The 14,384-nt window shown below is 53.1% G+C and overlaps 5 protein-coding genes across 5 annotated transcripts; 3 read left to right on the top strand and 2 right to left on the bottom strand.

Annotated features, from left to right (window-relative positions):
• Nucleotides 1-340: 340 nt before the first annotated feature.
• Nucleotides 341-2,309, top strand: PG986_004172 (peptidase S10- serine carboxypeptidase; the record flags this gene model as incomplete). The annotated part of the gene is made up of 4 exons (XM_066840394.1): nucleotides 341-686; nucleotides 771-1,300; nucleotides 1,425-1,811; nucleotides 1,896-2,309. 4 exons carry the CDS (start codon nucleotides 341-343, stop codon nucleotides 2,307-2,309), a joined length of 1,677 nt encoding a protein of 558 aa, XP_066703021.1.
• A 439-nt stretch (nucleotides 2,310-2,748) lies between these two features.
• PG986_004171 (uncharacterized protein) lies at nucleotides 2,749-3,304 on the bottom strand (the record flags this gene model as incomplete). The annotated part of the gene is made up of 2 exons (XM_066840393.1): nucleotides 2,749-3,011; nucleotides 3,199-3,304. The coding sequence occupies 2 exons, from the start codon at nucleotides 3,302-3,304 to the stop codon at nucleotides 2,749-2,751; spliced, it is 369 nt and encodes a 122-aa protein (XP_066703020.1).
• Nucleotides 3,305-4,721: 1,417 nt separating this feature from the next.
• PG986_004170 (bag domain-containing protein) lies at nucleotides 4,722-6,639 on the top strand (the record flags this gene model as incomplete). Its single annotated transcript, XM_066840392.1, has 2 exons — nucleotides 4,722-4,755; nucleotides 5,426-6,639. The coding sequence occupies 2 exons, from the start codon at nucleotides 4,722-4,724 to the stop codon at nucleotides 6,637-6,639; spliced, it is 1,248 nt and encodes a 415-aa protein (XP_066703019.1).
• Nucleotides 6,640-7,773: 1,134 nt separating this feature from the next.
• On the top strand, nucleotides 7,774-8,906 carry PG986_004169 (60S ribosomal protein uL13; the record flags this gene model as incomplete). The annotated part of the gene is made up of 4 exons (XM_066840391.1): nucleotides 7,774-7,794; nucleotides 8,065-8,200; nucleotides 8,388-8,700; nucleotides 8,768-8,906. 4 exons carry the CDS (start codon nucleotides 7,774-7,776, stop codon nucleotides 8,904-8,906), a joined length of 609 nt encoding a protein of 202 aa, XP_066703018.1.
• A 3,485-nt stretch (nucleotides 8,907-12,391) lies between these two features.
• PG986_004168 (uncharacterized protein) lies at nucleotides 12,392-12,754 on the bottom strand (the record flags this gene model as incomplete). The annotated part of the gene is made up of 2 exons (XM_066840390.1): nucleotides 12,392-12,427; nucleotides 12,536-12,754. 2 exons carry the CDS (start codon nucleotides 12,752-12,754, stop codon nucleotides 12,392-12,394), a joined length of 255 nt encoding a protein of 84 aa, XP_066703017.1.
• Nucleotides 12,755-14,384: the final 1,630 nt, after the last annotated feature.

Below are 14,384 nucleotides of genomic sequence, written 5' to 3'. Positions count from 1 at the left end.
CTTCAGCTTCGGACCAAGTTTCCAACAATATGCGCACGCAACTATGTAATGCACCAAACCAAAAAGTCCTTGCAGCAGTGTTGCCTTGGCATTGCGTAATCTTGCCTTCCCGCGATCTTCAAAATCATTTCTTTACGGCGTATGCGTAATCATGCACAAGCTAGGCACTGACATAATTTACCACTGTCTAGAGCGTATTCGAGGATCGTGGCTATGGCAACAATTCTGTTTCGAAGGGGTATAAGTAGGATGGCTTCTATGTGAAGATGCTAGGTTGTCACACAGGATAACATCAACCAGATTTACAAGCAATCCATTCTATACAGTATCCAAACAAGGCATGCTTCAGTTCCTCCCTAAGGCGGCGGCGGCGGCGTCTTTGCTGCTTTCGCTTCCCCTGATCCCCAATGTCGCGGCCGAGCATTTGCCTCATCCAGTCGAGCAGTTGCTAAGAAGACAACTCCCCGCCAGCCCCAAGGATGTCAAAACGATCACAACACCAAACAATGTCACAGTCAGATATAAGGAGCCAGGCTCGGAAGGCGTCTGCGAGACGACGCCGGGTGTCAAGTCCTACTCGGGATACGTCGACGTGGACGAACGCACGCACATGTTCTTCTGGTTCTTCGAAGCGAGGAGGAACCCCGACAAAGCCCCCATTACGTTATGGCTGAATGGAGGTCCTGGTTCTGATTCCCTTATCTCTCTCTTCTCTGGCAAGTAGGATTACGGTGGTTCGCTCACAGCATCTCGACTGACAAGTCTACCAGCCATTGGCCCTTGCAATGTCACCGCGAACGGCACCACGGTCTTGAATCCCTATTCTTGGACCGAAGAAAGCAACATGCTCTTCCTCTCGCAGCCTGTCGGTGTCGGCTTCTCGTACCAGGAGAAAATCCAGGGAAACTACGACAACGCGACCGGGGTGGCGGTCAACTCGTCCAACCCGACCGGCCGCTTCAGCGGAATCCGGGAAGACTATGCCACCGACAGGACGGCCCTGGCCGCGGTGACGGCCTGGGAGGTGATGCAAGCCTTCTTCGGGACCCTTCCGCGCCTGGACCCGACGGTCCAGTCGCGCCGCTTCCACCTCTGGACCGAGAGCTACGGCGGCCATTGGGGCCCTGGGTTCTACCGATACTTCTACGAGCAGAATGAGCGCATTCGGAACGGAACCACCGGCAGCCGCGGCGTGCAGCTCGAGATGGAGTCGCTCGGCATTATCAACGGGCTCATCTCGGCGCGCATCCAGTACCCCTTCTGGCCCGAGTTCGCGCGCAACAACACGTACGGCATCTCGGTCGACGAATTCACGTACAAGCTGATGAAACTAAACATGAAAATGGAAGGTGAGCAAACTGATTCCCTCCCCTGCCCTCCTTTTGTCGCCGACCGGCTGACACTCCCCTCTACCCATTTCCCAGGCGGCTGCAAGACCGCCATCGACACCTGCCTCCTCGCCGACGCCCTGCCGCAAGGGGACGACGCGGCATTTTTTCTGCGCCTACGCGCACCGGGTGTGCAACAGCCTCGCGCTGGGCCCCTACACGCTCCTGGGCGGGCGCGATGTCTACGACGTCCGCGCCGCGGCCGGCGCCGACCTCCCGCCCAGCCGGGCCTGGATGGACTACGTCAACACGGCGCGCGTGCAGGACGCCCTGGGCGTCGACCTCAACTACACGGACAAGTTCAGCGTCGGCGTCAACCTCGCCTTCGGGCTCCAGGGCGACCCGGTCCGGGACACCACGTTCCACGACCTCGAGTGGCTCCTGGCCAAGGGCGTGCGGGTCGCTTTGGTTTACGGCGATGCTGTGAGTCCCGACCCCTTCTCTTAAGCGAGAAAAAAAAGAAAAGGAAGAGGACTGGTGATATACTGACTGATCAACCAAACACAGGACTTTATTTGTAACTGGGCAGGCGGCGAAGCCGTCTCGCTATCGCTGAAGTGGCCCAACGCGACAGCGTTTGCCCAAGCGGGCTACGCGCCCTTCACCGTCGCCGCCTCCTCCCCCAACTCTACCGCCATCAACAACAAGACGTACGGCGAGACGCGGCAGTACGGCCGTCTCTCCTTCACGCGCGTCTACGAGGCCGGGCACATCGTGCCGTACTACCAGCCCGCGGCCAGCCTGGAACTGTTCCGGCGCGTGCTGCGCGGCCGGGTGTTGGCCGGCGGCGGCGACGTCGCCGTCACGCCGACCTTTGGGAGCCATGGGCCGGCCAACGCGACGGCTACGAACTCGGGGTGGGATACCGGCGCGACGTTCACGGGGAGGCCGGGGGATTGGAAGAAGAGGAGGGGGGTCTGATCTACGTGAGGGAAGGGGACGGGACGGGACGGACAGGGGTTTGGCGCAGCGTTGGGTTAGGTAGGTAGATAGGGTTAGATCGTAAATACGTGGGAACTCTTCGAAATGTCCATGTTCTATTTGCTACACATTATTGGAACTCCTGGCATGTAGTACGCTGTCAACTTGGACCGAACAGCTAGTCGGTTAGACCAAATGCATATATTAAAACGTCGCGCACGGTAACGTGAAGTTTTGAAAAAGGCAATGATAGGTTGGTGTATCTCTAGTATTCATGTAATGTCTATCGGGGCCTTGGGGTTATGGGTATGCAATTCGATCGGTGTATGCGACAAGGACAACGCTTCGCTGTAACGAGCGAAAGCGCGACGAGTGCACAAAGAACGCGGCCATCCGACAACTCCGGGCGGCAATCATTCGGCGGTTATTCTCTCCCTCTCTATGCCTTGATGGCGTTGACGCTGGACAGCAGCGACTTGAGCTCCTTGGCCTTGGCCTGGAGGTCGCTGTTGCCGCCGATGTGCTTCTGGCCGATGAAGACGTTGGGGACGGTGCGCTGGCCGGTCAGCTTCTCGAGGGCATCCTGGATGGCGGAGCCGTCTTCCTCCTGGTCGAGCTCGAGGGCGTAGAACTCGGCGTTGTTGTCCTTGAGGAGCTTCTTGGTCTGGTTGCAGTAGGGGCAGTACGACTTGGAGAACACCGCTGTGGAGAAGGAAAGATGTCAGCAAAGGAACACAAAGCGCAGCGTCGATTGGAGCGAGGTAGAAAGGGGAGGGAGGGGAAATGTGCCCGCCACCAGCGTTCGCGCAGTCGGATGCGACAACGACGGCGCATCCATGCGGGGAGGGGAGATCGGAGGGGAGCAGGGACAGGCTCGAGAAGTACATACCAACGGCGTTTCCGTCAATGATGGACTGGGCCTTTTGAGTAGCGGCAGACATGGCTTCGGCTGTGACTGGTGAAGAGAAGAATCGGCGGATGAAGGATAGAGACATGTGGGTTGTTGTCTTTCAAGGCAAAGGAATGAACGAACGGACGGCGGCTCGCTCTCCCACATATATGAATGGATGGCGTTTTCTGTTCTGGAGCGGGCGGGCGTGGTGTCACAGGCTGGCCAAGTGGGGACTTTGAGACGGAGGGGCGGTTTGCCAGCCCCAGCGGCGGGTTTTTTTTTATACTTATCGACGTCAGAGACTAATAAACACCTGCCAGCCTGTCGAGGGAGGCGGCCTTCTACGTACGCATTAGGCAGTTCGTGATTTGTCAGTCCAATGGCGCAACAGGCTGCGGCATGTTCGGCGTCCAAGCCACAAATCAGGATATTGATTGATTGATTACATGAGGACTTTAGTTACCTAGTACACCTAATTGCCTGTCCTAGGTAGCGTCTCATGGATGCTTCCATCAACTGTTGCTTGCTGTTGTCAGCTTCCCATGGGAGCCGCAGCCGACTCTGACGTGAGATGCCGTGAGAGTTGATTAGGGACACTATCAGAACTCGCTAACATGATCTCGCATCAAGCTCAAACCGTATCTTGGGGACTACAGTATGGATTCTCCCGAGTTCCACCAAGCTGGTAGCACGGCGGGATGATGCCATTCGGACGGGAGACCTTTGTCGGCGATAAGGATGGCTGTTTGTTCGTGGCAATGTCGGGGGTCTATGTGCCATGTGGCAGCTGCTGGAGTTCAATAATACCAATTCTATACATACTCGACGTGGTCGTATGCGACGGCGACTTTGTGGTCATTCATGTCTTGGGCGTACATGTGGTACCAGAACCGTCGGTCATGTACCAACTGGTTCCTTGAATGGCTTCAGTTCAAGCTGGAATTCGCTTCCATTCATAGCATCGTAGGTGCTGCATGATTACAGATTATTGAGACAGCTAGGTTATCGCATCGACCATTGAGTCTCCTTGCTCGCTCCAATGTGTGTTGCTCGATCGGGCTGCTGATCTGGCGTTCCAGCTAGCCGGGGCCGTTAAGACCCCAAGGGTCCAACAACGGAGGGTGCAGATCGAATCCTTGTTTCCTCGTTTTTCTGCCGCCTCCCGCCCGGTCAGATACGTACAGTATCACTGTTCAACAAGGGACCTAACATTGCCATAGATCCGAGCGTGGTTCTCAGGTATCCTTTATCGATATGCCAAAAGTTAGCTGCTGGGGCCTGGTCGCATCAAAAAAAGTCCAGAGGTACCAAGTAGCTGGCACTTGAACGCAACATGTGGCTTCAACTCCGGCATTGCCCATCATTAAGATTACTCAGTTCTTTTCGTCGAGTGTCATTAAACAACAAAAAGTTCCTGTAGCCCAGCTCCGACTCCAAGAGACCTACATGCACTTACTCAACACCAAGCCAACCTGCGCATTGCTGATACTTGTATGCTAACATTTATGTAAGTACGTTCCATGCCACTTTACGACAAGACGCCAAAACATTGCGGTGTGTCAAGCTATCTTGCTTTTGCAACCCACCTCACTCGTCAGCCTGCCTGCCTCTCGTAACTGCTCGGGAGCTGTTGGACCACTACTGTGGAACAAGACTCGCTGCCTGGCCAATTAGCAAACCAGTTTGCGAGGAACTTTGGCCTGATCGCCTTTGCGGAGTTCCATGACCAACTGCTGCATTGTTCGCTGCCGGGCACTCCTCGTCTCGCTTTTCTCTAGACGCAGCAGCTGACTTGCCTTGCAGCTGTGACAACACATCAACCCGTACATCCATCCCTTGGTCGTCGTCGAACCATTTCACCGAACGCCCAGCAACCGAGCAAAGAAATAAAGCACCAGGACATCCCAATCGGCTGAGCACCCAGGGCTTTGCCGATCTCCCAGCACTTGTCGGCCCACCCCACGGTATCCCAAAAGAAGGGCGACGAGTTATAGCGACGATATTCCGCCCCGGGGCGCACTGGCAGAACGGCCTTGTATCATAACAAAAAAACTGGGATCTGAGACGAGACTAAACGGCCCCACGGCAGACGGTCCGCCGTCATCATCAGACTAAGCAGCGCCGCACCTCGCCGGATTGCTCCCCTCCAGCCCTCCTCACATTCTCTCTCAAAACCACGACCCCTCTATTTATTTTCCATCTGGGTTTGTCCCCGCGAGGACAGCCCGATCCCACGTCAAGGTGGCTTCATCTCAGACAATCCTGGCATCATCTGGTGCCTTCCAGAACCTGACCCAACTGTTGCCCCCGTCCCTAGCGACCTACGTCGACGCTACCATCAGTCAGCTTTCGGAAGCGCTCGCCGGCTCCAACGAGTACATCGCAGCCCAGGGCATATCACCCACCGTCCTGTACTCTACCCTCGCCTGCGCCGCTTTGGCGATACCAATCGGCATGTCTCGACTCCCAGGTTGGCCGTCGGGTCGAGATGGGCTCTCGCCTTTCGGTTCGCAGTCGGACGGCGTCCCTCGTGTCACCGACGACGACTTCAGCTACATTACATCAGAAGACCTCGAGCACTCACTACGCTCGCCGTCGCGGACCTACGACCCTCACGGCCGGAATCCACCGGCCAGTGCAGATATCGAAGACGACATACTTTTAATCAAGAACAAGGGCGTCACCTACCCTGTCCACTTCCCAGCCTACTCGATCGGAGATGGAAAGCTTTATGTGCACGATGTCCGGGAACGCGTTGCATGGCTCATGAAGATCAGCGAGCAGCGCAGCCAGAGAATCAAGATGCTCTACAAGGGAAGGAATCTCAAGGTGGACCCCAGCCAACCCATTCCCGTCCGGGAGTACGGTGTCAAGAATAATAGCGAGATTCTTGTCGTTCTTCCCGAGGGCAACGAGTCGGATGACGATTCCAGCGAGTCGGAGGAAATCATTGTCACGGATCCCCGTGACGAACAGAAGCCTAAGAAATCCAAGAAGTCCAAGAAGGGCGGCAAGAAGAAGAAGGTCAAGAGCCCGCGCGACAGCAACGCCAACTTGGACATACCAAACTCGGCCGAGGCAGAGAGAAGATCGTCTGCCGACGGGTCGAAGATCCCGAGTCGGGTGTCGTCCCCAGCCGTGCCCGCGGGGCCCATGGAGAAGCTCGATTCCATCAGCTCGCACTTCAGCACCAAGTTCCTACCTCTGTGTGTCGAGTTCTCCGCCAACCCTCCCAAGGACGACAAGAAGTGCGTCGATGAGCACCGAAAGCTCAGCGAAAGCATCATGCAGCAGGTACTACTGGAGCTGGACGGGGTGGATACGGGCGGTGATCCGGATGTCCGGGCCAGGAGGAAACAGCTGGTCAACCAAGTGCACGACGTGCTCAAGGGAATCGATGAGCACCTGCCGGAGGGCGCGACGAAGTCCAACTGGTAAAACCGACTGGGACTGTGGTAGACTGTTGTGCTGCTGCATGCAACAAACAACATAGCATAGGACACTAGAAGAAGGGAGAGAAATAGGAAAATTCCTCCTCTCCGGCTGCTCATACGATGAAGTGACATGGGTCCTAGACCTGGTGAGGTGGTTGTCTATTTATTGATTGATAGGGGCTTCCGTCCTCGGATGGGCATGGGCCTAGATGGATCGCGTTTTGGCGTCTGGATGGAGAGGGCAGAACGGCAGGCGTGGAATGTACCACAATGCGTTTTATGCTGCAGTACAATACCTACGAATTTCCCCGCATCAATGAAATTGTAGCCAGATCTGACCCGAAGGTATCGGACGCCAACCTCAGTTCAGGGCAGATACACCAATCCCATCAATCTCATAAGGACGAATGCCAACCACTCCCATTGATTGTAGCTCCTACTCGCTTGCAAATCAGGGACCAATGCATACGTAAGTGGCAATGTGTTTTGGTCAATTTGAATAATGTGAAGGTGACCTTATAATTCATGTGTATTGCCAGAATGAATGGTTGATCTTAAGCCAGATCTGCCGGCCTTTGGTGGTCGGTCGGGTCTATTGTAGATCCAGTTGATCAAATTGGATGACTGGAATGACTGGAAGGATGACTGATCTGCCCCACCGCCTCTGTTCTGCAGTGTGTCTGCCGGTCACTGGTGGTCACTGGTGGTCACTGGTGGCTTATCAATTGCTCTTATCGCAGGTGCGCACTTCGTCTGATAAGCTGAGACCTCTGCAAAAGCGTAGGTCAAAAACCCTAGAGTGTGGCATTGTGTGGCCTGGGACCGCGATCCAGCCCCACCCGCCCCCAATCGGCTTAGCTCATCTTTGCCTGCGCACTTGCCCCAGCCTGCCAACAGGACCGCTCCAAAAATTCTACGCACATTTGATATTGTCTAGTTGCGACCATCAACAAATCACTTCCCCAAGGTGAACATTACGGCAACCACATCGCCCAGCGAGGAATAACATTTCCCGGCTCCCAAGGTAAGACACAGGCTTCTGGAAAGGATCACTATCTTTCTTTGAAGTGTGCACTGCGAGCAGATTCCTCTTTTCTTTCTATTCTTTCCACAAATCCCACATACCCGACCGGAAAAGATGTCGTCCTTCGAGTCTGTCGTAAGTTATAACTCCCCCTCCATATCAGTCCCCCACGTACGCTTGGCCTCTATCGCGATCGGGCTTGGAACGCGAGCAATTGCAATCGACACGATTTGGATCGGGACGGACGACACGGATCTGCGCTGGATATCGACCCGCGCCACACAACCATCGAATCACGCCGGAACTCAGGGGAGCAAGAGAGGGAATCATCGCGATACTCGGCCAAGCAGAACACCACATGCTGGGCGGAACAGGATAGACCACTGACTTGCTTTGCTCCTACAGGTCGTCATTGATGGCAAGGGCCATCTCCTTGGCCGTCTGGCCTCGATTGTCGCCAAGCAGCTTCTGAGCGGTCAGAAGATTGTTGTCGTCCGCTGCGAGGCCCTCAACATCTCCGGCGAGTTCTTCCGCGCCAAGCGTACGTCTTTCCAACTTCCCAATCATCATGGATGGTTTCTTCGACTTCTCGCAGACCGTGCGTAGATGGTCCGTGGATAAGATACACAGGCTGCTACGATCATGGTCAATGGCACATTCTGTCATGAGGAGGAGGACCATGCACGAAATGAACACAGGTTCCGAGACTGACCCGAATCCTCCTATAGTCAAGTACGCCGCCTACCTCCGCAAGATGACGCGATACAACCCTACCCGTGGTGGTCCCTTCCACTTCCGCGCCCCGTCTCGTATCTTCTACAAGGCCGTCCGTGGTATGATTCCCCACAAGACCGCCCGCGGTGCCGCCGCTCTCCAGAGACTCAAGGTCTTTGAGGGTGTCCCTCCCCCCTACGACCACCAGAAGAAGATGGTCGTTCCCCAGGCTCTGCGTGTCCTGCGCCTGCAGCCCGGCCGCAAGTACTGCCTTGTCGGTCGTCTTAGCCACGAGAACGGCTGGAAGTACAAGGATGTTGTTGAGAGGTATGTTATACTGGTGTCCCCGGTTGAGTACAAAGGGTGTACATGGCTGACTTTCGATGCTTTGCAGACTGGAGGAGCGCCGCAAGGCCAAGTCCGCCGCCTACTACGAGCGCAAGAAGCTGGCCCAGCGACAACTGTCCGAGGCCAAGAAGAACGCCAAGGTCGACGACAAGACTGCCGAGGCTCTCACGAACTTCGGTTACTAATTTCTCGTTGTCTGACGACTTGTTTGTTCTTCGTACTTCTTGCATTTTCGGGGGGTAAGGGCAATATCCACAATCACACATCACCAAAACGAGAGTCACCTTCGCAAACTAGATCTGGCGTGAAGGGCATGGGAAAGACATTCATCGACATCTTTTACCTCTTTGTCAGCAACACACCTTGCGAACCCCAACGGTTCCTCGGAGTGGATAACAGACAAAAGAGCCTGGTTCGCATCGACAGGGGTTGGGGATTTGGTTCGCCGGCTTCAGGAGAAGGGGACCTGTGTTCATTGTCAAATTCGTCGTCTAGGAAGTCTAGGATTCCGAAATGTGAAATGAACCAAAAAACTTGAACGAAAGCTAGCTGCACAGGGGTTTTGTGTGTCTTGGGTCAATGCATGTGATGGTAACGACGGTATCGGCGTACTTTGGTTTGGCGAAAATAGAGAGAACAGCAGTAACACCCTTTCCGTTTCACTTGCAGTTCGATGTGATGTCGCCCCCGAGTGATGTCATCAATGTGCTTGCTCCGTGTCGTCTGCTGCCGCCAACCTCTTTTACACATCCCACTGTCTCCTCGTGCTGTGCCTCGTCGGCTACGGTAATTTCCAGTCAATTATATGCCCACCTTGCCATCGTTTGAGTCGAGCACCACGGTGTGCCACTGCATGGGTTTTTGGCCAGATCAATTGAGATCTGCAGGCATAATCAGGTGGCTTAAGTCCGCGTTGATCGGCACATGCGGTTCGTGGACCCTGGATGCCCACAAGTGATTATGTCTTGTTCGTCCTTCTCAACTATTTTCCTTTTACCCTTTACAGCCAACAGCGCATTTCCGTAGCTGCTGGATGGCGAGGGCACCCCACTGAAACGACAAGTGTCACCATATTACAAGCCGTGCTCTCAATTCATAATGGGTATGCCCCGTAGCCGCCTGGAATCTTCTGCCAATTCTCACTTCCTGATTTATCCTCTCATTTGGCATGTCGCTTGGAGCTCGGCATCTCGTGGAAAGGGGGAGCTTTTCCTTCTCCGGCCCAAGAGAGTTTCTGGGAGACTCGCGAACTCTGAGTCTATAGGAAACAGTACTGGGAGCCAGCCAGTCACTCTCGGAACAGTCGATGAAATAACAGACCACGATGGATACTGCGCTGCCCGTCAAAGCAACGAGTATGCAGCCGGTAGACCGGAATGGCCCAGACGGGGGCAGGGAGGAGTTGGCGCCGGTCAACGATGATAAGCATATCATGGACATTGACGACCTGAACAGAGACGCTTAGAGAATAAGGTAACAACCACTGACTATTACAGAACGACTATGCGATCAAGGAGGAAGGGTCAGAGGAGAAAACAATTGGCAAGCAACATTTTTGGAGGTCGTTCGGTTGGTGGTGGCCACGACGCTGGCTTCCAACGGGTAGTTATGGATGCACACAAGCGAGCTTCAAGGTTCCCAATGTTTTTTGGGCGACTAAGCCAGTGGGAAGGAGACTCGTTCCGATCTGTAAAATACATTTTGTCTCGAGGTGAAGAGTAGCTTGTCGTGATGGGCCACCTTAGCGGCATGGATACAAATGTAGTTCGGGTCAGAATGAGCACATACACCGGACTGTATCTCCTTAGCAATGTGACTACAAGTAAAAAGTAAGTATTGACTCTGTTATATTGCAACTTGAGGTCTGAATGATAAGGGTCGTATTTCCTGTCCCCCAATGGTCACCGCTATACTGCAGAACGAGCCTCTACGGGTGAGGGGTTGAGCATGGTCGGCAATACGGGAAGTCATCGCCTCGCGAACCGCAATGACGCCAGAATACGGGTCTCATGTTCAGCCACAGCTCTCTGTATCGATAAATGTGATAGTCCAGGTAGGAGGTGTGCCATCAGCAAGTAGCAGTGTTCACTCACAACTGTCTTATCCGAGTCGCCTGAACAAAGAAGGCTAGGTTGCTGGAGAGAACTGGTCCCTCTCTCGCCTGATAGCGATTCGCACGCTCGTGGCTCACCCGGACAAACGGACCATCCTGAATATTCCCCTTTCAAGATGAGATTATAGTGCCCATGGTCAGTTTGTATGGGGAAGATAAAGTATACAAAGATGCTTTCTTCTAACTACATGTTTGGTTTTCAAGTTCATCGACTACGATTTCTACTACTTTATCATCCTTCCATACAGAGAAGATCGTGACTTCCCACCACTATCGTCCAGGTGGAGCTATGCATTCAGTCATTCGTGTGAAGCCATTGAATCTTGAAATGTCTAAGAATGTCCAGACCTTGCTGAGCAGCAACAGCAATGATATCGAGGATGCGAACAATACAATAGCTTAATCCAATGTCCATACTGTATCTCAAATTACGTACACGTTTTATGCGACTGTGGCTCCTGGCTTGTGTATGTTTTGCCTATAAGTAATTTAATTCAGTATGCTAAATAGTAGGGGGCATCTCCTCACTCCATTGGAAGTTCTCAAGTACCACCCATCTACCAAATGCCTGCTCGCTTCCTTCGACCTCGGACTGCAACCCTCAAAGCTCCTTGTAGTCCGGTAATCTGATTTGGTTAAAGAGGCTGCAACATTCACTGATTGTTGACACTTTTCCTCTCCTTATCGGCCTCATACGCTTTGGCAGGCCCCGACTTAAGGATCGGATATGGGTACCCATGGGATTAGTCATGTCTCAACTACCCAAGCATACCCATGGGTCTCATGGCCCATGTCCAACTAGATCATCTAGCTCAAGCCCTCTCTGCTCGTAAGTGGTCTTGTTTTCGCTATGCTCCTCATAGGCCACGGCATCCTACAGCGGGTGGGGCGTCGTGACCCACGCAACCCATCGCAACGGGATGAGAACGGAGGTGTGTATGGATTGCTCATTTGGGACTTTCCGGTATCAATAGGTCTTCGCGCGGACGTCAACCGAGGAAGCTTTGCCGGGCTTGCCGCAAAACGGACCTTGCCCAAGGGCCTTCACTCCACAACACCGTCGAAGCGAAGGTCGGAGCGGCAAAAAAAACCAAAAAACATACAACACCGAGGATTCCCAGGTCGTCACCGACCCTAGTACTAATTCGGCTCTCTGCTGCTTATATATGGGAGAGCGGACGGGATCCCTAGTATTCAGCAGGATATGGTCGTATGTGAAAGATCTGGCTGTTTAGTGGCATTATATACCATATATCTATGTCGGGTATAGCCTTGCACATTTCAAGAAGAGGCTCACATGTCAGAGTGCGGCCCGGCTACGTATCTTAGTGGAATCATATGATTAAAAGAGCGACTGATTTTATCGTGTAGATATGTACAACGGTGGGGGCCCCAAAAGACGAGCATGAGAAGGAAAATGTGCTTAAGGATACCAGAAAAAACCTGTGGCCATCAGGTCTTTCCTGACGCCCCAAGGAAAGGAAGCACCCCTATTTGGCCCGGACGTGGCGAGCGACGATGCAGCGAGATGAGAAAGCATCCCCTCATCAACTAAATTCAAATGCATCCAGTACCCGCCTGGCCACAGACCATCTATACGACTCGGGTATTAGCAAGGTGTCATGTGTGTTGTATTTTTGTTTATTTGGATTCATTCCCCGTTTGGAAAAATGAATGATAGAGGAAGGGGCAGTCACCCACGACAGTGTTCTCTCCATCCCCGGGGCACGACCAGACATCGCACTTCTCCTTCTGGCCTTCGCAGCGGCAGCTGGTCTGCCCGACGACGTGGCCGCCGTTGCAAGCGGGAAAGATGGCCGCGCAACGAGCCTGGAGGGTGTGCTCGCCGGCCGCGGCGTTGGGCATGGCGGCGGCGCCAGCGGCGGGGAAAGCGATGGCCGAGATGGTGAAGAACTGCATTTTGGAGAAGGAAGAGCAGATGATTCGTGTGTAGCGGGGTGGGACTTGGGTGGTTCGATTGTTGCTTGGTGAAGCTGTGTTGGCCTGGTTGCTTTGAGTTAGTTTGTCGATGGTGGTGAAGGAAAAGCGAAGAGTAGGTCATTGCCAAGCTGTATATATTTGGAACTTCTGTGTCTTGGTGCCGTTTTGCTCATCTCGAGTCTCGCTGTACGTCTATCATATTATGAATGACGCTGTGTATCAGCAAAACTTTGCATCGCCTCCAAGCCAGACCCCTCTTATCCTGCACCACCACTACCGCCACCACAGGTTTCTCACCCTCATGAGAGGATGGAGTACCTACAACAGGTGGGAACTCGAATTTTTCGGGATACCAGTGATGTAAGAGGCTTCAGTTTGAACCACCTGACAAGAATATTCCCACTGGTTACTGTGAACGCGTGAGCTCACTCTGTCGGTAAAAATCGACGCGAAGTTGTTTCACGACCAACATGATGTCGGTGTGCCGATGTCGATGATGGAAGTATTTTGCCTACCAACTCGCTGGCGTGCTGAGTAGCAGCATGTAGTATGTGAGGAGTACTTTCACATCAGTCACACATGTCTCCCGGATCCTGTCGCTGTTGGAAAAGGGGGTTATCTGATGTCAGCCCAACAAACAATCCGCCCAACAACGTGCTGGTGTTCAAAGCCCGAAGAGGGGTACAATAAGGTAATCAGCTCCCTGCCAGGTAAATGATGGGTTGTTTTAATAAGAGCAGCAGTCTGCGAGCTAATATATGTTGCCTAGATCTTACAGAATACAGCCACAAGCCCTCGCACCTGACGTGTCGTGCGAAAACTGAGCTCCTCCTAAACGGTTGTACAACACAAGACTTGGTGTAGCTTGATCGTTATGATTCCCTCGTCTTTGATGCATAGGGTTGTTATTCAAATTCGAAGTTAGAAAACCACAGAGCTCCAGGTTTCGTACCTTATATAACTCTTGGTCAGGCGAACGGCGATTGTCCAGCAAGGTGGGATTATGGTGGCTTTGTCGTTGTGGTGATCGACCTGGTAATTATGTGTCATGAATAGAGTGGATGTTGCAATTGGTTATACATCCCAATGTTTAGCCATTTTATCCCCTCTTTGCTCCCCATTTCTGGGCATTTGTGTAACGGGTCTGGGACATGTTGTGGCTTACATTACATTATATATATGTACTTCGCCAAGTCATGAGGCGACAGACATCGGCCTGCTGCTGTCAACGTCTGTGCATGACATGATACGTTGATCTTCCATAAACAGAAGGTGGAGATATAGAAAGGAAGGTCTCTTCCGTCGTAACATGCGACCAATCGGGGGGGATTTCGGGGGCCATTCAGCCATGACAGCTGCTGCCAATACTAAAACAAGATACCTACGTAGGCATCGGAGGCTAAGAGCTTTGAACAACTCTTCTGCTTCCTTCACGTTCTCATACTAATCACGTCAATACGCTGACGATGATAATTTACGAGGAAGGAGCCAGTCGACTGTGGGCAACCTTTCCCTAATCGCGGCATGTCAAAAAAGGAGGTTTGTACTGCATCATCCAATAGTTGATACAATAGCAAAACAGCGTATGTATTACGAATGGGTTATATAG

Source organism: Apiospora aurea, assembly GCF_038362705.1.
Source record: "Apiospora aurea strain CBS 24483 chromosome Unknown utg000003l_segment0_segment0, whole genome shotgun sequence".
Lineage (NCBI taxonomy): Eukaryota > Fungi > Ascomycota > Sordariomycetes > Amphisphaeriales > Apiosporaceae > Apiospora > Apiospora aurea.
Note: the sequence above shows the minus strand (reverse complement) of the source record. Positions and strands in the feature narration are given on the sequence as shown.